This window comes from Carex rostrata, chromosome 26 (assembly GCF_964058835.1).
Source record: "Carex rostrata chromosome 26, lpCarRost1.2, whole genome shotgun sequence".
Classification (NCBI taxonomy): domain Eukaryota; kingdom Viridiplantae; phylum Streptophyta; class Magnoliopsida; order Poales; family Cyperaceae; genus Carex; species Carex rostrata.
In genome coordinates, this window is record NC_135943.1 from 1,439,341 (window position 1) to 1,462,681 (window position 23,341).

The 23,341-nt window shown below is 35.4% G+C and overlaps 2 protein-coding genes across 4 annotated transcripts; both read left to right on the top strand.

The window, feature by feature from the left end:
* The first annotated feature begins 1,265 nt into the window (after window positions 1-1,265).
* On the top strand, window positions 1,266-17,070 carry LOC144544172 (uncharacterized). Of its 3 annotated transcripts, none has more exons than XM_078292586.1 (5): window positions 1,266-1,757; window positions 4,416-4,524; window positions 12,901-12,967; window positions 13,473-16,846; window positions 16,926-17,070. In XM_078292586.1, exon 4 carries the CDS (start codon window positions 13,473-13,475, stop codon window positions 16,839-16,841), a length of 3,369 nt encoding a protein of 1,122 aa, XP_078148712.1. In that variant the 5' UTR covers window positions 1,266-1,757; window positions 4,416-4,524; window positions 12,901-12,967; the 3' UTR covers window positions 16,842-16,846; window positions 16,926-17,070. The 3 variants fall into 3 exon arrangements, 2 of the variants coding, with proteins under 2 accessions (XP_078148712.1, XP_078148711.1); XM_078292585.1 differs by having other exon boundaries at window positions 16,946-17,070; XR_013508161.1 differs by lacking the exons at window positions 12,901-12,967; window positions 13,473-16,846; window positions 16,926-17,070 and adding an exon at window positions 5,790-6,053.
* A 1,004-nt stretch (window positions 17,071-18,074) lies between these two features.
* On the top strand, window positions 18,075-22,207 carry LOC144544673 (uncharacterized). Its single transcript, XM_078293226.1, has 12 exons — window positions 18,075-18,414; window positions 18,972-19,222; window positions 19,304-19,498; window positions 19,600-19,905; window positions 19,981-20,382; window positions 20,494-20,769; window positions 20,872-21,139; window positions 21,231-21,407; window positions 21,500-21,570; window positions 21,736-21,774; window positions 21,875-21,973; window positions 22,085-22,207. The coding sequence occupies exons 2-7, from the start codon at window positions 18,974-18,976 to the stop codon at window positions 20,887-20,889; spliced, it is 1,446 nt and encodes a 481-aa protein (XP_078149352.1). The 5' UTR covers window positions 18,075-18,414; window positions 18,972-18,973; the 3' UTR covers window positions 20,890-21,139; window positions 21,231-21,407; window positions 21,500-21,570; window positions 21,736-21,774; window positions 21,875-21,973; window positions 22,085-22,207.
* Window positions 22,208-23,341: the final 1,134 nt, after the last annotated feature.

Sequence of the window (23,341 nt, forward strand, 5' to 3'; positions counted from 1 at the left end):
GTTTTGCAGATTTTTTTTGTTACATGAAAATCTTAAATATTTTGCATTTTGAAATCTGACTTTGTACTGATTTTTAAATTAATAAATTATCTTATGAAAATTTCAATACAAAAAATTAGCGTGGTCAAGACAAAATCTTGCGGTGATGATCTTAATTTAGCGAATCTAAGGCTTAGTCAAAGATGACCAAGCTACTGCTATAATTTTAAAATTTTAATTATATGTATAGAAATTTAATTGAATTTTTTTTCTTTTATATAGCCTAGCCACCCTTAAAATGACATATGTTTGATTTGTTGTTCTAACAATAATATTTTTCGTCTATTTAACTAATTTGCAAAACATATAAATATTGAATTTTACGATTTATTCTATTTTAGAGTTATGCAGGTTCAAGCAAATTGGAATTGCAATATGGATTGCTTAAATTGAAGAAATCATGAAAACATTTATTAATAATTTAATTTGTAATATTTTAAACTTGGTAAAGTGTGTTTGATGTTGTTTCAACATGATACAAATATTGGTAACGTTTGTAAAACGTTATAATGATTTAACCTGTAAGAAAACTGTTATCTTCCGAAATTTTAAAACGTGATTAATTTGCTAAATCGATCATTTCGCTTAAATAAAAAAATTTAATTAACTTAACGATCTTTCAGAAATTTTCTGACCGACTAAAACGAAACTAAAATTTCGAAATATAAGTAATGTATGAAATTATGTATATTAAAATTTAGAGATTTAAAAATAAAATAAAATTTAACACTAGGAATAAAATTATAATTATTCGGTAAATTAGAAACTTAGAAAATTCGCTACAATTCCTTGAATTTTTAGAAAAGAAGGAATTTATTTAATTAGATTCGTGTAAATAAATAAATAATTTAATTCTAAGTAAGAGTATAATTATACGAAGTCATTCGTACAAATAAATTGTAAAATTTACAAATCTCGTTCGTTAAGGAATTATAGAGATTTAATTAGAAATATGTGTGTATGAACATATTATTTGATATCGAATTATTCGAAACTTAAATTGAGGATTAAACGTTCAAAATATACATACAAATTTAATTGTAAAATTATTACGAACTCCTATTTGAAATTATAAAAGAAATACACTTTAAAATTAATTAAAAGAAGTAAGAATAATATTTTGAATTATTTAGGCCATTCGATTTTGCTGCAGCACGGATCTTAAAGCAGTCCCATTTAATACCCAACTCTCTCCCTTCTCTCTTTCTCTTCTCTCCCTCCCTACCCGTGAGACCCCTGCTCCCTTCCTCTCTTCTACGCCAACCCACCCCCCTCTCCGCCCCTTCCCCTCTCCCGTCGCCGGCGAAGCCCACAAACCGGCCACCCCACTCTCTCCTCTCTCCCTGCCGTGAGCTCCACCACCACCCGCCTCTCTCTCTCATTTTCTGCCTCCCCCGCCCTCCGTTCCACCACCTCCTCTCTCGCTGACCCGAGCCACCACCACGAAAACCTTCCTCTCTTCTCTCTCTAACCCGTGGACCTCTCTCCCGGCTGATTTCTCTCTCTTTTTCACTTTTTGCCTCTGATTTTGAGGGAACCCGAAAACCCTAGAAATTGGGGGTTGTCACTGTGGCTTGCGGGTGCTAATCGGGTGTCTCTTGGTGCTGATATGGTGTTTGGAGATGCTAAATCTGTGGTGGTTGATTCAATTTTGGTGGCCACAAGGCGAGGCGAAACCCTCGGAAATTGCCGCTTTCTTTCGACCTTCTCTCTTTCGGGTAAATTCTGAAATTAACTTCTAAATTCTTGATTTGGGCCTTAATGAGTCGATTAAAGACCGTAGCACTTGAATTGACTAATTGTCGAGTTCGGATTGTTGATTTTTCCGACTCGGTCAAATTTAATTGATATCGTAGCATAATTGTAGGAAGTGATTTGTTAAGCATAACCGTAGGATGTGAAATTGCTAATTTTCGGGTGCGGGTTGTTGATTTTCCCGACTCGATAGAATTGATGATAGTTTGTGTGACTTGTATCGATCGATTTATTTAGAGACCGTAGGAGTGGAATTGATTAATTATTGAAGTACGGGTTGTTGATGTTCTCAACTCGATCGAATTGCCCAATTCCTCTTTAGATGACTTTGTTGTGATATTGGTAATGCATAAGGAAAATAAAAGAGGGAGGGGCTTGACAATTATTGATAATATTAAGGGGTGTATTGTAAAAGCCCTTGAAATGTATAAATAACTTAAGTATACGGACCTCTATGCAAATCTGAAAATTTTGAGTTATAATTCGGCCTTAAGAAATGCATTTTTGAATCGGGCCATTAAAGCGTTGAAATTGGCTTTGAATTGTTAAAATGGAATTTCCATAGGTTAACGTATGTTCAATATATAAGTACAAACATAATAAGTAAGGCAAGCATATACCTTAGATTAAGATATAAATAACGAAACTCGTCTAAGGATAATTAATTGGTTATTTGCACGTGTGCGTCTATAGGCATTATTTAAACCGGTTATAAGCTATGTATTATGTATCTCCACACTATGTACTCAAAGGCATATGGTATGTATTAAGATTTCCTAATGAATAGTATAAAAATATCAAATGTTTTATAACAAGTTATTAAATATAGTTCTTATCATATAACATAATGCAAAATGTACAATATACAAGCTAACCTATAATTAAGCAACTAGCCATTTAAGTAAACAAGTGATGCATCATAGATTAATAAGCTAGATTGGCACTTCTAACTTCGCAGCGAGATAAAAATTAGAATTTTAAGATCATGTGAATAATTACATAAGTATATCACTATATGAATTGTGTTAAGTAGTATCAACACACTCGGCTCGTGAGCACTTGAATCTTTTTATCAACTAAAATATGAAACCTTAAAATCACTTGACGCATATGACACCTTAATTATATTTTGATTAAAGTTCTAAGACTGCCTAAAATTATTATGTTAAATAAGATTATATGCTAATATATTCGAATGACTAATATAGCTTAACAAATTATTTGAGACAATACTTGCCGAATAATATACGTACATCTACAATAACACTAAATTTTTATCTAAAAATTTAGAACTAAGGAATTAGCTTAATAATTAGTAACTGAGTAAAGTAGGCGTTTTTATAAATTAAATGTGTATATACAACTACCATAATATTAAGGACATAAATATTCGTTAATAAACATGATTGCTATATCTATTCTTAAATTTGTAATGTAATTTACCTTACTTACTTATTTGTAAATATATAACTATCTAGGTCATTAAGAAATTTAATTAAAATTAGGATAAACCGTCATGGTAATTATATTGATAAAATGTAACTTTTAAATAATGAATGAAACAAACCAAATTAAAACACCCAACAAATTAAATTAAAATAAAAGTTTCATAAAAAGTTTTTAAAGTTAAAATAGTTCTTTTAAACATTTTTGTTCGAACTCGTACAAAAATTCGTTGCTAATTAATAAAGGACAATTAATTAGCAACGAAAAATAGTTGTTATGGACTTAGATTCGAAACGGCTAAGTAAACGTAGAGATTTAATTAGTTATAAAAATAACGAATTGCGCGACTTAGCAATAAATTAATTTGAAACACGTAAACCAATTAAGGGTTTCGTTTTTAATTTTATAAAACGAATTATACAACTAAAATATAAATTAGACCTAATTGTTAGAATAAATAATTTCAAACTTGAATCGAAATCGTGAATTTTATTATGGCTTATTTTATTTAATTAATTGTATTTTTAACTGAGACATGTGAAATTAGTTTAAAAGGGTACGTTTCTAAAACTTTAATTAAACTAAAGTTTTGAATAACCAAATGCAACCGTATATAATAAAATACGTAACTAATACGAATTGATATAATAACTATTAAATTAACATATTTTATCGTAATATTACAATTAGGAATTTAAATTATAATTTAGGTTTCGAATATCGAATTCGAACGACGGGATTAATTATAGTGAATTAAATTAAATCAAAGAGAGTGGATAATAGAATATATTAACTAAGTATAGCACATTTAAAAAAAAATTACCGTAACTCCCGAACAATTATTTTATTACGAATAATTCGACATTTGAATTTATACAAGCAATATATCTTCAAAATTAAAGCGTTAGAATATAAATTTGACTAGGATTAAATTAGATTAAACTAGACCAAAGTGAATGATCAATAGTTGACAAACCTGTAAATTAAGATTAATGCTACGCTCGATGACATGAAATTAATTAATTAATATATGCCTAATCGGATCAGTCCGACTGACTGAACCGATAAATTTTATAAAATCGAAGTAATCGAGAAATCGACTTGTACATTAATTGGGACGAGGGTTAGAATAAAATTAGCGTAGATTTTAATTAGTTTAAATTACGTGATCACAGATCAGTCAACTCCGTGCGAGTCCGACCCGTGGGCCGATCCGACTGACCCGCAGTTCGGAGCATACGCGGAGCACGCCGATTATTAGCGACAGAGACTCCAGCCCTACAGGTGTGGGATATCTGAATTATTCTTTTCGTGGGCGTACTCTTACCAGTCGTTCCATCTGACCTGACATCCGTACTTTATTTTAAGTAGTTGCATTAAAACTGTAGAGCATGTTTATCCTTTTCTGCACTATAGGTAGAATTGCATAAGCCCCGAAAAATCTAAAATTTACTGTATTGTAGGAGTAGCGTAATTAAATAATACTATATTTATATTATTAGAATATTAGGATACTAGTTTGTCTTCTTCTCGTGGAGACAATATATTATTATATTACGTGCACACGCATGCATTGGTGAGAGCTGAGCAGAGCCGAGTGACTTCGTTCCGTCTTGGTGTCACTTGGCATGGGACGGCCCGACAGCCACTGAGCTGAGGATCACTTGATCCTTGGATGGCTTTAGGATTATATTATATGTATAACTTGATTATATATCATTTTCGATCATTTTACTATTTGGCGTGAGCAGTTCCGATCTCGAGTTCTGTGGCACGATACGATTCGGGAATTTATTCCTTCCCTACATTAGGAGCTACTTTGCCTAGAACGGAAGTTCCCAAGGCCCAAGGTGGGTCTTGAGGAATGAAGTGCAAGTGCACAAGGTCGGCGAGCCTTGGTGCACGGGGTCGAGCTCGAGTCGAGCCCCTGATTCCTATTGGTCTGGCCGGACGGTAGAGTTCTCTCCTGCTCATGAGGGAAGAGATTAACTTTTTACGACATGCATTGTATGATTTCTCCTATTGGATATGTTTGGGTGATGAATCGTTAGGCGAGATGACACATTGGATTTGATATAACCATCGGCTAGTGTGCTACTATCTTGTGGAGCAATGCTCGATGTCATTAGGCATCGTGTATCATTGCACTCTGATCACAGTCCTTGGATTATATTGTTTGGATCTTTTGATCCTATTGGCACGGCACGGGGTGATTACTTTATCCATATTATTATTATTATTATTATTGTATTTGGGCACACAGTGCAAGGAGTACTGGATTCCGACTTGATTTATATCCGATATTACACTTTGATTTTATTTTGGGTTTATTTTGCATGTTGGCATAATAGAATAATCGCATCATGGCATCATTCAAAAGTATTATAAATTCTTTTAGTTATTAATATAGGTTCACACATGTGCATATTTTAATTGTATTCATTTTATAAATAAAAGTGCTTTGACCGTAGAGGATCCCTGAGGGGAAAATTCTGGGTCACATACTGGGTGATTCGTCGCTCACCCACAAGTTGTTTCGTGGGTTTTAGGTACAGCATCTGGCGATCCGCAGCAGGAGTTGTCAGGAGTTGTCCCCGATGGCCACACCGTTTGATTAGCTAGAGTTAGACTTTTGATTAGGTTTACGAGTCCCGTATTTTCTGTGTTATATATATACGGGCTCGATAGATCATGTATCCCCTTCTATAGATGGTGTGATTTGGATCCGAGATGGATCGAATTATATGTTATGTATGTGTATGTTTATTTATTTGCTATGTGACTGATGCTTGATATTTATATTATTTTTCTTCCGCTGCTGTTTGATTTATTATTGATGATTAGCCTTGCGTGCTTAATGACTAATTAAGCACGAGGCGAGGTTGATCACACCTTAATCCAGAATTCCTGGTTTGGGGTGTGACAAAAACACTGAGAAATAGCTTGATCAAATACAAAGGAATAGAAAATGTTACCATAATGATTTAAAACGTTGTAACGTTTTAATTAAATTTCCAAACCTCAGAAATCCTGTTTTTGATCAAGTTTTCACAGAGTGAAACCGTTGATAACGTTTTATAAATGTTGGTAATATTTTGATCAATCTCATAGAAAAAGAAAACCTAAATTCAAATTGAACTAAAACGTTGTAACATTTTATAAAACGTTTGTAACGTTTTAAGTCAAAAAAATTCTTTTTGGAGCTATCTCTATAAATAGGGCTTTGGGCTTCTTCCAAAATGACTCCTAGCCGACCCTAACTTTCAATACACTGTTTTTCTGTGAATTTGGTTCTTCCATTGTTGATTGAGCTTAAAACTTCAATATATCTCAAGCAACCTCAAACCCACTTTACTAATCTTAAGTTAGATTAGATTAGAGTGAGATCTTGAGTGTTCTTCTTGAAGATCTAAACTTTGAGACTTCGTTCTCTTCTTGAGTTGGCCGTGTGACTTCCCGTTGGTTTGTAAGGGCTCACCGGTTCACAAGTTGTAAACCTCTCTCGTTGGGTATAGAAAGATGCACCTAGAAGAGGTTTGCGACATCCCAGAGACGTAGATCTTTGTTTTGCCAAACTCCGTTATCACCCCACGTGTCAAATTTCTCTAAACTCATCTATTTACTTTTTAATCACAATTATTTTTTAATTTTAAGCGATTAGCGGTGCATTTAGCATAACATGATTGTAGCATATTGGTTAAAGCTTTATTTTATGGTTGAGATGTATTGAGTTCAAATCTAGGGATGCAAATGGATCGGATAGTGGTAAAACCATATATGTATTTTCTTTTATTTTTTGAATACGGATCAAATATTAGATTAATACGTACGGATCGAATATCGGATATCCGTAGATTTATACATAAATATTTTTATAATATATATTAAACTATATGCTATATATCTACTATTTGGATACGGATAATTAAAATTCAAAACCATATATGTATTCATATTCGCACAGATATTCAGATATCGGATATCCATATCTAATTTTTGGATACAAATCCGGATACTGTCGGATATTATCCGATCCATTTGCACACCCATCCAAATCTCTTTTTTTTTGATAAAGCTGATAGTGGCTATCAGAAGAGTTACAACATTACATATATACCACCTCTATCAAAGTTTTCTAGTTCTACCCATGCAAACATATCATATTGCATCTTAGACTCAACTCCAGAACTAAGTCATTGAAGGAAAAGGAACAGACGGGAGGTGGAATGCGCTCAAACCAGAGTTGCCCGCAACATTCAAATCTCACTCACCACAATTATACATTTTAATTTTCAGCCACTTCTATCAAAATTTTCTAGTTCTGCCCATGCAGACATATCATATTGCATCTTAGACTCAACTCCAGAACTAAGTCATTGAAGGAAAAAGAACGGACGGGAGGTGAAACGAGCTCAGACCAGAGCTGCCCGCGACATTCACTCGCTCCAGATGTGAGGAAATTGAAGAGGAGAGGAAGGGAAATGGTATTGTGCCAAGGGGAACTCCACGTAAAAATTTTGAAATCTATCTTTCTGATTCGGAGTATAGAAAGAGTAAACTAAATCCTTCCCCTTCCATCCCCTCATAATCACCATAGTGACATTCATGGGCGCTGTGGTGTCACTAGTGGGAAAACAGAAATCAGGATCAGCTTATCTGGATCGGGTGTACTAAACAACCGATACTACTACTTACCTGAATCGGTTCTATCACTAAAACCGATACTAAAAGCTAATGAAAGCACAACACATGCATTATCAGCATCGGTTCTAAGCTTAAAACCGATGCTGATACTATCAGCATCGGTTCTAAGCTTAGAACCGATTCTGATTGTAAAGTATCAGCATCGGTTCTAAGCTTAGAACTGATGCTGATAGTATCAGCATCGGTTTTAAGCTTAGAACCGATGCTGATAGGTCATATTTAGCTTTATCCCGAAGTCTGATTCTTCACAGAATCATTTTTCTTTCTTCTTCCTCCATTGCTTGGCGCAGCAGCTATCTTACTGGGCATTGATCAGCTATCTCTGTCACACCCCAAATCCACCGAGGTCTGACAGCCTGCCGCGTGTATCTATCAGATGTCACATATACACGCAAGGCAGTGGATCTTTTATATGCATTACCAATATCCTCATTCGCTGCGTCCGTGTAATGAACCTGAAAATAATCGGGAGGGTGGGGGTGAGAATAAATCCTCAGTGCGAAATTTGCCACAGTTTAGATTATTGGACTTGCAATCAAACTCTATATTCAAAAATGAAACCCAAACCAATAACAGTTCAAACAGATACATATAATCATAAATAACAGAATGCCAATGCACGACAACAGTTTAATCAACCTGCAACACATTTTACGGAATTTCCAAGATGAATTTCAAACACAACATATATTTTGGCTTAACTCGATTCCTAACTCAGTTCGTTAGGGCTGGTAGCAATTACAGATGTTCTTTCGAGCTGAACCGTTATCAAACCCACATCTGTAGGGTTACAAGCGCCTACAGATGGCCAACTAAGCTGGACCCTTTATCAGACACCCATCTGCAATTGCTGTTTGGCTTAACCATTTTCTAAGATCCGGTTACAAGTCACCAATACAGGTCAACTTGACAAATGCAATCACACGGAATCAAAGTTACATATACAGGTCCACTTTGCTAAATCTCAAGCAAATATATCAAAACCACACATACAGGTCAGCCTCGCACAATTCATTACACATGGTCAACGGATAGGTCACTGTCACCTTATCCAGCCACCTTAACAGGTCGGTCTGGCAAATCCATAACAGGTCAAACGCATAAGTCAGCAGCGTCACCCTATCCAGCCACCTAAACAGGTCGGTCTGGCAAATTCTAACAGGTCAAACGCATAAGTCAGCAGCGTCACCCTATCCAGCCACCTAAACAGGTCGGCCTGGCAAATTCATAAACACCGGTCAACGGATAGGTCACCGTTACCTTAACCAGCCACCTAAACAGGTCGGCCTGGCAGATTCATTCACAACAAGCACAATTAATAGAACTAAACAAATAATAACCATACCAACATGCCAATCAACCTTAACTAAAACAATTCAATCATTCTCATTTGTGCAAGAATCAATATGCAGTATGAATTCCAAAATATGCAACAATTAATCATTCAACATGACAAACGAATAAACAGTTTAATTCCTGAAAATAAAGTATCAAACAAGTCCAAGAATCCCGCACCTTATTATGACGAGCGTACCGCTTAATTTAAAGATCAGGCGTCTCGAATTGCCTCGCGAAATCTGGCTCGACTGAGCCTACACCTATATTATACGATTACTTGGTTTAGTTCGGATACATTCTCAAAACTTAGATTCCAAAAGCCGTCTTTCAATTCGTCAATTCTTTTATACCTTTCGGCTCATTTATAATCATTTTAATTCAAGTCCAATTTAATAAGGTCCAAAACAATCAATCATTTCAATTCGATTCAAGTATATCCCAAGGCTTGTATTTTGCACAAAACAACCCTCAATTTAATTTATTTACATTTCAGAGCCATATAGGACTTCCTAATATCAAGCCATGCATATAATATGTCACACCTATAATCACCCTCAATCTGGATTTAATTTAATAACAATACATCATTATAAATAAGAACACGGTTTATCAGTTATTATTTTATTTGTTTCCTTTATATTTATTTTAATCTAATAGTCTAAAATCACGTCCAATAAATCCACTCCAATTCATATTCACTCTGACAATCCATATATGTACAGTCCAGATCATTTTAAATTAAAACAGTCCAACTCTAATCTAAATTTTGAGATGCATAATTCATTTTTGAACTATGTTATATTTCAATTCAATTTAATTAAAGGCCCATAATTTAGCAAAGGTTTAAGCCTCTAATTAACAATTCACAATTCATTTCAAGTCCATTATAACTATTTTCACTTTCAAGGCCCATGTATAAAATTCTCATGCATGTCATACATTTTAATCCAATGGCCTACTTATTTAATTTAGTCCAATGCATACATATGGCCGGTCTTATACATAAATTTCACCACATTTACAATTTGGCCCCCTTCACTTACATTATAAAAACCTAAATTTTAAAGCTGTGTTTTATCCGACAAATTATGCCAACTAGAAAAATTTCAGGTACCGTAATAATTCTTTTTATCCTTTTTAAAAATCTGGCAAGCCTATTAGTACCAAGGCCCAAGCCTTGTTCTAATTCATTAATAAATTAGACATAGGCCCAACAAAAATCAGAGCCCAATTAATTTATTTTCAAGGCTTATAAAATACAAGCCCAATTCACTCATGGCCCATTTTATTCAAATCACGTATATGGCTGGCCATCTTATTAAAATTTACATTCTTTCACTTAGGCCCTTATAATTTCTACAATTCACGTATGACCTACAATTTCCCATGACAGCCCCAAATAGCATAAGTTTTAAACTTTGGTCCCTGTCAATCCAATATTCTGGTAAACATGTAAAACCAGACAGTACCAATTTCGGGTAATTAGCACAACACCACTAACTCAACAATACATCAAACAAGGCATCAACAAGTCAGTAGCAAGGCACAAGCCACAAGTCAGCACCTTTGCCGGGAAAATCAACAACCCGAGCAAAGGTGAAATTAACAACAATTCATTTTACAAAATACAACCAATTGAACAAGAGAATCGATAATTTACCCAATTAGGGCAAGCACAAAGAAAAGGGCAATAGAACGGTTGTCAGAAAAATCGAACACCAGAACGGCACCAAGCAACACCGAGGCAGCACCAATCAAGCACCCGTGCAGCACCAAACCGAACCCTAATTTCTAGGGTTTCGGATCCTAGGCGGGTCTGACGGGTCTGGCGGGTCTGGCGGGTCGGACCGGGAAGGAAAGGGAGAGATGAGGCTGTGGCGGCGGCGGCGCTGCTGGCCGTGGCAGCGGCGGAAGGGAGGGGGCCAGCCCCTGTTTTCGGTGTAGAAGAGAGGGGAGGGAGTGGGGTTTGGGGTTTCCCAAACCGAGAAGGAGAGAGAGAGGAGAGGGGGGGGCGTGGGCGTGGGCGGCTCGCCGGCGACGGGATGGGGCGGAGGGGGCGGAGCCCCTCTCTTTTTTTCCTTTCCTTTGGCGTAACAGGGAGGGAAGGGGACGGGTGGGGAGGGGGGGCTGGGTCTGTCACGGGTTGGGAGGGAGAGGAGAGAAAGAGAGAAGGGAGAGGGTGGGATATTAAATGGGTTGCTTTAAGATTCGTGCTGGGTGGGATGGGTGGCTAATAAAATTCCAACACTTAATTTGTAGCATTTAAGATCCGTGCTAGATGAATCAAATGGTCTAAACAATTCAGAATTTAACATTGTTTCTTTATATTGGTTTTAAAGTCTGTTTCTTTTATAAATTCGAATCGAAGTTTCGTAAAATTTTGCAATTAATTTCGTATGAATATTTTGTACTTTTATTTCTCTATTCTAATATTCAAATCATTTGGTATTAATTGTACATCTCTATTTATATATATATATTTATTTGATTAAACTCCTATAATTCATTAATAAACAAGATTTATAAATTTCATAATTTATGTGTACAAATAATTCGTATTGTTATATTTTAAATCTAGAGTTCAACTAGGTCAATTACTTAACGAGTCAATTTATTTCCTTTTCTAAAATTCCATGAACTCGTAACAAATTTTTCTAAGTTATGAATTTACCGAATAGTCACAATTTATCTATAGTGCTATATTTTATTTTATGTTTAACTCTAACTTTTAATATACATAATTTCATACTTCCTTTATATTTTGAAATTTTAGTTTCGTTTTAGTCGGTCAGAAGTTTTCTGAACGATCGTTTAAATTAATTAAACTTTTTATTTAAACCAAATGATTGATTAAGAATTTTAATCATGTTTTAAAATTTCAGAATGTAACAATCTCACTCTTCGTTCTCAGGTTCATTAATTGATTAATCATCTCTTTTCTCAAGTTTGATGTTAGATCTAGCACAATTTAGGTTCTAATTCGGCCCATTTTATAAACCCTAATCTATCTTTAGGTTTTAATACATTTTTATATTTTAAGCTTTTCTTTATATGTGAAGATGAGCAAATTCATGATATATATGAATTTTTGATATAACTATATTTGCACATGCATGCTATATTTGAGCTTTTGATATATACCCATATATACCCTAGCATGCATCATATATATGTTATATAGTATTTGGCTAATATGCTATGGGTTGCATAGAGGCCTCCCGTGCTACGGCTCAATATTTGAGTTTTTAAAATACTAACGGTCGATCCGAACCATTCATATTGTTCTCCATATTAATATGTGTTTCGAGACCAAATTTTGTATTTTTTGGAAATTGTTTACTATTTTTTTATGGTCCAGATTTGTCTGAAAAACAACGATTTTCAATAAATCTAAAAAAATAGTAAAAAATTTCCAAAAAATGTAAAATTTGGTCTCCAAACACATATTAATACGGAGAACAAGATAAACGGTTCGGATCGACCGGTAGTATTTTGAAAACTCAAATATTGAGCCGTAGCACCGAAGGCCTCTATGCAACCCATATATAGCATCGTAGCCAAGTCCATGTTATATATATATACATCTCTTATTTAGGTTCCGATGGTTTAATTTTGTAGTTTGGCTATTATTGAGAGATTTGGTGCAGCGATCTTCATCTCACTCGGTACGACATCTAAAAAAGTTGTAAGTACAACATAAAACTCATGTTTAATTAGTTTTGTGCATAAATGTGTATTTCGATAGCTAGACTAAATAGATTTGTAGTAAGTATATATGTAGCTAGAGTATTGTCTTAAGAGCCAAAACCGCATGATTAATGCCTTTAAGTCATGATACCCGTTCAAAATTAATCCATTAGGGATTAATTTTGAATAGTCCCCGTTTTGGGACTGCTCTTTGAATACTTTGTCTCAATTAGGATGTGACCACTTGTTAGTCGTGTTTTAGTATTTAAGAAAATTTCGGCAGCATTTCTCCTTATTAGTTCCCCGAATACTCGGGGAACTAAGGGGAAATGCTGCCGAAATTTTCTTAAATACTAAAACACGACTAACAAGTGGTCACTACTGAGACGAAGTATTCAAAGAGTGGGATAGGATGGTAACCAGGCCCCATGTAAGCCTTACTGTGAATATAATTTAGTACCCCAAGCTTGTTCTAAATTAATTGTGTTCTACTATAATTGCAGATGGACCGCAGTTGGATGTACGAAGCATCACGTCTATCGGATGAATATACGACAGGTGTCGAGGAATTTATCAGAGTTGCTAAGGAAGATATGGCGAATAAGGGGAGTACAATGATGTCGTGTCCTTGTCGTGATTGTAACAATGGTCAAAAATTTTCCAACCCGAACCAAGTGAGGAGCCATTTAATCCGTCGTGGATTCAAGCAAGGATATAAGTGTTGGATATGGCATGGTGAGAGTTTTCCAACCGACATAGGTACTGGTACTGAGCATCAGGAATACCATACCGTTGGGGATGAGGGGAATGACTTACGGGGATTGGAAACCGACGTAGGTACTCATACTGAACAACAGGAGTATCATACCGAAGAAAATGATGATATAGTGGTAGATAAATGTGATAATTTTGATCAAATGTTACGTGATATAGAAGAGGATTTTGATAATGATAAGCAGTATTGTTTTTTTGAGAATTTGTACGAAGATTCTAATAAGGAATTGTATCCTGGTTGTTCTAAATTTTCAAAATTGAAAGGTGTATTAAAATTGTATAACCTTAAAGCATCTAACGGTTGGAGTGATAGAAGTGTTACTGAGCTATTACAAACTTTAAAAGAAATGCTTCCGGAAGGAAACGAGATACCACCCAATGTTTACGAAGCGAAGAAAATATTGTGCCCAGTTGATTTGGGAGTTCAAAGAATACACGCGTGCCCAAATGATTGTATATTATATCGAAATGAGTATGAAGACCTTCACGAGTGTCCAAAATGTGGTGCATCACGTTACAAACCAAAGCAGATTGCCAGTGATAAAAGTGATGATTGTAAACCGAATAAAGGACCTCCTGCAAAAGCATTGTGGTACCTCCTCGTAAAACCGAGATTCAAACGTTTGTTCTCAAATGCTAAAGATGCGAAATTACTGCGTTGGCATGCCGAAAACCGGAAGAAAGACGGGAAATTACGGCACCCCGCTGATTCTCCTCAGTGGAGGAATATTGACAGAGAGTTTTCTGAATTCGGACGCGACCCTAGAAATCTAAAGCTTGGGCTGAGTGCAGATGGAATAAATCCGCACAGTAGCATGAGCAGCAAGCATAGCAATTGGCCGGTTCTATTGTGCATTTATAATCTTCCGCCTTGGTTATGTATGAAGCACAAATACATTATGTTGACCTTGCTCATATCAGGACCCAAACAGCCCGGCAACGACATAGATGTGTATCTAGCGCCATTGATTGAGGATTTAAAAGAATTATGGCAACCCGGAGTGCAAATGTATGATGCATACAGCAAGGATAAATTCACTTTACGGGCCATGCTTTTCTGCACCATTAATGATTTTCTGGCTTATGGAAATTTGTCGGGTTATAGTGTCAAAGGAGAGAAAGCGTGCCCTGTTTGCCTGGATGATACAGTCGATGTGTGGCTACCCAACTCCTCTAAAAATGTGTACATGGGTCATCGTAGATTTCTTCCTGCCAACCACGCACACCGAAAGAGAAAAAAAGAATTCAATGGAAAGACCGAGAATACCAGAGCAAATTACCCGTTGATCGGTAAGCAAGTTTATTCGCGAGTAAAAGATTTGAAAGTTCAATTGGGTAAATTTAAAAAGAAGGTGGTGAGAAAGAAAGGGGCTCCGAAAATATGTTGGAAGAAGAGGTCAATATTCTGGGATTTACCATACTGGGAGCACTTAGAGGTTCGACATTGTCTCGATGTGATGCATGTGGTTAAAAACGTGTGTGATAGCATAGTTGGAACATTATTGAATATTCCGGGTAAAACTAAGGATGGTATCAATGCTCGGAAAGACATGCAATTCTTGAACATAAGGCCAGATCTACAACCAGCAGAGAAGGAAAGAGAAAAAGGAAAAACTTGTACATATCTAAAACCCGCAATGCATACGCTATCGAAAGCAGAGAAAAAAAGCTTACTGGAATGCCTTCATGGTGTCAAAGTTCCATCTGGATATTCTTCGAATTTTAAAAACCTAGTTTCACTGGATGATTTAAAATTGACAGGAATGAAGTCTCACGACTGTCATGTTTTAATGACACAACTTCTTCCTGTTGCAATTCGGGGCATATTGCCAAAGTGTGTTAGGCAGACCATTACGAAACTTTGCTTTTTCTTTAACGCCATCTGTTGCAAAGTAAATGATCCTGATACGCTAGATGCTCTGCAGAAGGAGGTTGTTGTCACTCTTTGTCATCTTGAAATGTATTTTCCGCCGTCTTTTTTTGACATCATGGTTCATTTAATCGTTCACCTAATTAGAGAAATTAAGATGTGTGGACCTGTTTTCTTGCGGTACATGTATCCGTTCGAGAGATACATGGGATTGTTAAAGGGATATGTCAGGAACCGATATCGGCCTGAGGGCAGCATTGTAAGAGCTTACACTGCCGAAGAGGTTATTGAGTTTTGTACTAATTATATGGATGATGTCAAAGCCATCGGCATCCCTAAATCTCGGCACGAGGGTAGACTTCACGGGGTAGGAACAATCGGTGCGAAATTATTCGTGCCTGATAGTACAACAATGTCACTAGCACATTTTCATGTTTTGCAACACCTCACTGACGTTCATCCTTTTTGGGACGAGCATATGACTCTCTTGCGGCAACAGAATCCTAAGAAATCTAACAAGTGGTTAATCGGCGAACACAATAAAACTTTTGAAAGATGGTTTACACGTAGAGTCATGCAAGCTCCGGAGGGAGAAAACATTAAAGAAATTGTCAAATTGTTGGCTCTTGGTCCAGTTCATGTCGTGAGGACCTTCCAAGGATATGACATCAACGGGTACACATTTTACACAAGAAATCAAGATGCAAAGAGTACCGTGCAAAACAGTGGAGTGACGTTAGTAGCTGTTTCGAGTGATTTGTCAGATCCTAAAGGTGCCGGACCATCGCATGCATCGATGTCATATTACGGGTTTATTGAAGAAATTTGGGAGCTCGATTACATAAGATTTAATATCCCGTTATTTATGTGTAAATGGGTCGATAACCGTAGGGGGGTTAAAGTCGACGAAGATGGTTTTATTCTGGTGGATTTCAGTAAAGCTGGATATAAGGATGATCCATTTATACTTGCAAGACAAGCCACGCAAGTGTTCTACGTAACTGATCCCGCCGATCGTTCAAGACATGTTGTCCTCTCTGGTAAAAGACGTATAATCGGGATTGATAATGTGGAAGACGAAGAAGCGTACGATCATTTTGATGAGATACCACCGTTTTCTACTGGCATGGCATCTCTACCGGGCGCTGAGGATAATGAAACAGGTCACATGCGCATCGATCATGATGAAGGAGAATGGGTTGAAGAAGTTTCCATTGGCAAGTCATAATATTGGTATGTCATATATTTAATATTGGTATGTCAAAAAATATTAAAATGTGAGTTAATAATATTTAATATTGTTGACAAAAAGGTACGATTTTTGTTTTTCAGAATGCACTGAAACACCCGACGATGAGAAGCATGCAAGTTATTCTTCAACACTTCTTGTAGCTTATTTTTTTCATGTTATATGTAATTTATTAGCTTATTTGTAAATTTTTAATGTTTTTATTTTAGTAGCTTATTTTATTTTATTTTATAAGTAATTTTTAAAATACAAAAATATTAAATAACACATAAACATGCTTTTTTTTATATTTTAAAATAACATACACATTCAAAAATATAAAATAACACATAAATGTGCTTTTTTTTATATTTTAAAATAACATACACATTCAAAAATATAAAATAACACATAAAAATCTTTTTTTTAAATTTTAAAATACAGAAATATAAAATAACACATAAACATGTTTTTTTTATACAAAAATATAAAATAACACAATTTTAAATAAATAGCACTATCAGCATCGGTTCCTAACTTAAGAACCGATGCTGATAGTAATATTTTATATTTAAAATGATATACATATTCAAAATAACACATAAACATTTTTTTAAATAACACATAAACATTTTTTTTATATTTTAAAATGATATACATATTCAAAACTATAAAATAACACATTAAAATCCTTTTTTTAAATTTTAAAATACAGAAATATAAAATAACACATAAACATGTTTTTTTTATACAAAAACATAAAATAACACAATTTTAAATAAATAGCACTATCAGCATCGGTTCCTAACTTAAGAACCGATGCTGATAGTAATATTTTATATTTAAAATGATATACATATTCAAAATAACACATAAACATTTTTTTTTATATTTTAAAATGATATACATATTCAAAAATATAAAATAACACATAAAAATCCTTTTTTTTATATTTTAAAATACAGAAATATAAAATAACACATAAACTTACTTTTTTTAATATTTTAAAATAACATACACAATCATAAATAAAAAGCACAATTTTAAATAAATACAACTATCAGCATCGGTTCCTAACTTAAGGACCGATGCTGATAAATACCGCATTATTTTAAATATATAGAACTATCAGCATCGGTTCCTAGCTTAAGAACCGATGCTGATAACTATCAGCATCGGTTCTTAAGCTAGGAACCGATGCTGATAGGCTTCCCTCTCCAACCGGCGCCTCTATATTCTTTAAAACTTACTCATTTTTCAAAACCTCAAAACCTCAAAACCTCAAAATTAAACCGTGCTCCTTCTCCTCCGCCGTGACCTAGCCTTGTTCCTCCTCCGCCGTGACCTAGCCGTGCTTCTTCTCCTCCGCCGTGACCTAGCCGTGCTCCTTCTCCTCCGCCGTAACCTTCCTTAGCCTCACTCGGCCTCCTCCGCCTCTTCCTTCTCTAGCTCCTTCCTTGGCCGTGACCCCTCTCTCTCCTTCTCCTCCGTTGGCTCTTCTCCTCCGTCGACTCTGTTGGCTTGTGACCTCCGTCGGCTCGTTGGCTCCGCCTCCCTCTCCCTCTCAAATCGGGTAATTAATTGAATTGTTACCAAACCAAAATAATTATATTTGATTCGGGTATATGCTTGTGAATGTATGTATGTTAATTAGATTGTGAATAATTACCAAACCGAAATGATTGTGAATGTATGTATGTTAGATTAATTCGGGTATATTCTTGTGATACTTGCATAATGGTGAATGTATATGATGGTTTAGGGTTTAGGGTTCGCCAATTTAATTCTTGTGAAACTTGTATATGATGGTTTAGAAATTCTTGAAATTGTTTACAAATGTTTAGAAATTGTTTAGACCACTTCGGATTAGAAATTATTGAAATTGTTTAGAAATGTTTAGCAAATTGTTTAAGAATTGTTTAGAGATTCATACAAATGTTGAATTTATATGAACATATATATTCTTGTGATACTTGGGTAAATTATATTCTTGTGATACTTTGGTAAATTATATGAAGGTGATACTTGTTTGAAATTGTTAGATATTGAGTTTAGAAACTCGAATTTTTTGTCATATTGAAATTGCAATTTTTGATACTTGTTATATTGTTAACCTATTTGCAAATTCAGATATGGAAAGCAATAGTGAGACAGCCTCGGCTAAGAAACGAGGAAGAGGGCCTAATGCAATCAAGGAGAAGTTTAACGAGAAAGGGAAAGAGCTGGAATTTGACAAGTTTCACAGGCCGGTTGTTACTACGGATACAACGTCTTTTCCAACGGAATTCGGTATATTGGTGAGAAGGAATATTCCTATAAGTTTCGTATTGTGGAAAGATGTTCCAGAAGAGAACAAGCTGAAAATATGGGAAACACTGAAGGTAAATAACGTAGTACTAAGTTCACAAGCTTTCATTTGATATTAACTAACTCTTAAATTTTGATTTCTATTTGTTTGGCAGCTGAGATGGGGTATAAAAGATGACGAAAAAGTGATGAACTATTATTATCAGAAGATGGCTACTTATCACAGGAGGTGGCGAGCGGAGATGACTAAATTGTGGCGCGCGGGTGAGACGCCCGATTTTGTCAAGCAAAATATGGAAGAAAAAGACTGGGAGGTATTTGTCAAGTATCGAGAGACGGAGGAGTTTGGGGTATGTTTATTTCTGCGGATCACCTACCTTATCTCTAAGTAAGAATTCAATTTCACTTATAATTAAGGCCTACAATGATTGTCTTGACATATTAATTGTAGACTGCTAGCAAGATTGGAAAGGAGAATCAGGCCAAAAACGAGTATCCGCATTTCTTAGGATCTAGAGGTTACATGGGCGAGGGTTTTCGGAGTAGGCTTACAGATGCTATGCAGACGATTGCAGAAGAGAAAGCATCTAGTGATCCGTCTTCCCAAGGCTCAACAAGTTCATTGAAACCAGAAGAGGTCCTTGATATGTCGATTGAGCATAGGCACGTCACCTGGAGACTAGGAAGACAAAAGCTCGATAAGGAGACCAAGGAACGCTTTTATCCAAAAACATACGTACCGATCATCGAGAAAATTGTAAGAATTTTAGATATTGTCATTCATTGAAACCTCTACTTTAATTTATTAGTTTATAACATGTTGTCATTCCAGGAAGAACAAGAGGCGGCTCTGAAACAAGGCTTGTTGGCCGTCGAACGATACGACGATGTTCTCGGAAAATCTCTGTCAAATCCGGAACATCCTGGTAGGGTGAGAGGAGTGGGAGGTTTGGTTCCTATCAAAAAAACATACGAGAAGAGCTCAATAAGGAGGAGACGCGCTCCCTCGAGTTCCGAAGCAAAAATGAGGGAAGAACTGAGGGAAGAAATGGAGGACAAAGTAAGAGAAATCGAGGTGAGACTAGAAGCAAAAATGAGGGAAGAAATGAAGTCTCAGCTTGCACTTTTGGTTCAGCAGTCAATGGGCCAACAAGTTCAGACGTTTACCCCAACAGTCCTTCAGAGCAGCAGCCAGTCAGTCAAACCAATTGCAGATCTTTCCGGGTATAATGAGGTAATACAAATTCAAATTCAATAATATTCAAATTTCACCATTTATTTTCCATTACATGTTGTACTGTTCATACGTTTTAGTTTATTCGAGTAAATACATATATCTGAACAGGAGGCAGAGCTAAGCTGCAAACTCCAGGTAGATGTCAATGGGAACAATGTTACAGTAGCCGTGGGGACAATTCATGTTCCAGTTGCACCCGGTGGAACAATTCACGGCAGACCGATGCCGCTCGACCATGCAAGAGTGATGGTGGATGGTATTTTCGATGCGGACTTCATAGATCACCCATTACCTGTACAAAATGGCGAGCAAGAAACCCTAAAGGATGCCCTCGGCAGTTTCACTGCATGGCCGATGTCCATGATAGTGATAGGTTCATATGAGGTATATTATTATTACAAGTTCTTATACTTCCGAATTAGTATCTATGTGATAGAGTTATAAATGATTTTGGATTTTACTTCAATTTATTATGAAATTTTGCAGGAACCAGGCAAAAAATGATTATTCCTGGAGGTCCGAAAGCAACGAGTCACTGCAAGGCATTTGATGGTATCAATTTTGACAAGCTGGGACAGACATTCAAGCATATTCGTGATCAGTTTTTGGAGCTAGATGGCAGCCCAATCGAAATCGATTCCCCAGCTGATCTTTTATGTTCAGATGACTCCATACGCGTCTATGCAGATGATTATGCGGCCTTGCTTACTCAACGGGAGTGGCTCACTGTACCAGTTGTTCAGATCTGGATGCTGTGAGTTAATATTTGTAATAATTGCAGAATTTTAGTACTTGTAATTCAAATTTCACAAAATTGAGATCACCTTTGTGTCTTTATTTTGTAGGTATTGGCACAAATACCTCAAGGAGGAATATCCCGATGAGCAGGTTGGTTTCATGGACCCCAGTCAAACGAATGCCACCCTGTTGAATGATGACCGAGGACGTGTTATTCAATACATAGGGAAAGCACTCCGAGAAAATCAGGACAAGAGATTAATCTTCATACCATACCATCAGATGTTAGTGTTACATATATATATTCTAATTTTATTATATTTCTTTCAATTCATATAAATTGAATAATATGACATGCTACAAACCTAACATGCAGAAATCATTGGATATTGGTCGTGCTTATGCCAAGAGAACGTGCATTGTACGTGTACGATTCCGATAAGAAAGGTAAAAGAATGCTGATGATCAGTGCTGCTATCGAGGAGTAATTGTCTTTCCTAAATTTTACGTTTTTTTATAATACTAATGATTTTATTATTATATTATCATTTCAAAAATGTCTCGTAAGTACTGATTGTTCAATATTTTCATATTTCAAAAATGTCTCGTAAGGAAATGGGTGCTTCTTTAACGGTTCGTAACGATTGCAAGGTAAAAATTCCTATTGCAATATAATTATAATGAATATACATATAAGCCATTTGTATGCTCGTAATATAAACATTTTATTTTTTTGAAACTTGTTATGTAGTGCCCACAACAACCAGCCGGCTGGGAATGTGCATATTATACCATGTTGCTCATGCAAGACATAATAAACCACTGTCTCGATGTTTTTCCGCAATTGAAGGTATATATATGCATTTATAAATTTTTCAAAAATAAGAATTGTTGCTTCAAATATAATAAAATACACAATTTAATTGTATATATATGCTCTTCACAAATTCTAAAAATGCAGGATATTCCCGCTAAATATACGTTACAACGCTTGGCCGACTTTCGCCAAATGTGGGCCAAAGTCTTGCTGAAAGAAATTAAGACGAGAGGAAGTTAGAAACATGAATTTTTTGTAATAAGTTAGGATGTGTATGATATATAATTAATTTAGGATGTGTTTTATTGATAATTAATTTAGGATGTGTTTTATTGAAAATTAATTTAGGATGTGTTTTATTGATAATTTAGGATTTGTGATAATTTGAAATTTCGGCCAGCTAAATAAATATGGAAGCTGGCCATTTAATAAAAAATATTTTTTAAAAAGAAAATATAGTATCAGCATCGGTTCTTACTTAAGAACCGATGCTAATAGTTATTTTCTGAATTAAAATACAAATCAGCATCGGTTCTTAAGTAAGAACCGATGCTGATACTCTATTTTCTGAATTTAAAAAATATAATTTACAAAATACATCTGTATCGGTTGTACAGTACAACCGATTCTGATAGTTTTTTCCTGATTTTTGAAAAATCTAATTTACAAAATAGAACTGTGTCGGTTGTTAATTACAACCGATGCAGATAGGTATTATTAGTATCGGTTGTAACAACCGATACAGATTTGTTTGGTATCTGTGTCGCCCTCATCAGGATCGGTTGTGAACCGATACTGATAACTGTATATAACCGATACTGATTCTTTTTTTTCCAATGGTGTGTCTCTGGTATTGGTTTGGCGCACGAGAAATTTTTACAAAGGGGATATTTATGCGAGGTTTAGAGACAGAGTGGTGGTGCAAGCTAACAAAGAGATGGAAGCCGTGAGCACCAGCAAGGATAAGGTACCAGACTAGCTACCAGTGGAGCATGAGAGAACTACGGAGAAGGAAGGAGTCAATGGAAACAACAACAATATTAATTGATTGACTATACTAGTGTTAAGTTCTGGTTCTTGTCAGTTTGAATTGAAATTAATTTGTGGGATTGAAAATTTGAAATCTTCGCTTCTAGAAGATATTTGAAATTTTGTTATGTTAGCTCAATTAATGTAGGTAGTTTCTACGTACACTCCTGTTATATAATATATAGTCTATTAGTTTTGTCTCGTTCGTCCAGCTTCTAACGAAAGACAGTAATTTATTAATGACCTAATTTATTACTAAATTAATATCATGCCTTGCTCGTCAAATGAAGAATATCTATAAAGATTCAGGCCATGACTCCGTGAGGGAAATGAGGTAAGTCCCCATATATAAATTAAAATTTTATTATTTTA

Bases quoted from the DNA above. Each gene is read 5' to 3' on its own strand.
- LOC144544172 (XM_078292586.1), top strand. From the start codon at position 13,473: ATGGACCGCAGTTGGATGTACGAAGCATCACGTCTATCGGATGAATAT.
- LOC144544673 (XM_078293226.1), top strand. From the start codon at position 18,974: ATGGAAAGCAATAGTGAGACAGCCTCGGCTAAGAAACGAGGAAGAGGG. The intron at 19,499-19,599 runs GTATGTTTATTT...TATTAATTGTAG, and splicing joins GAGAGACGGAGGAGTTTGGG to ACTGCTAGCAAGATTGGAAA. The intron at 20,383-20,493 runs GTAATACAAATT...ATATCTGAACAG, and splicing joins ATCTTTCCGGGTATAATGAG to GAGGCAGAGCTAAGCTGCAA.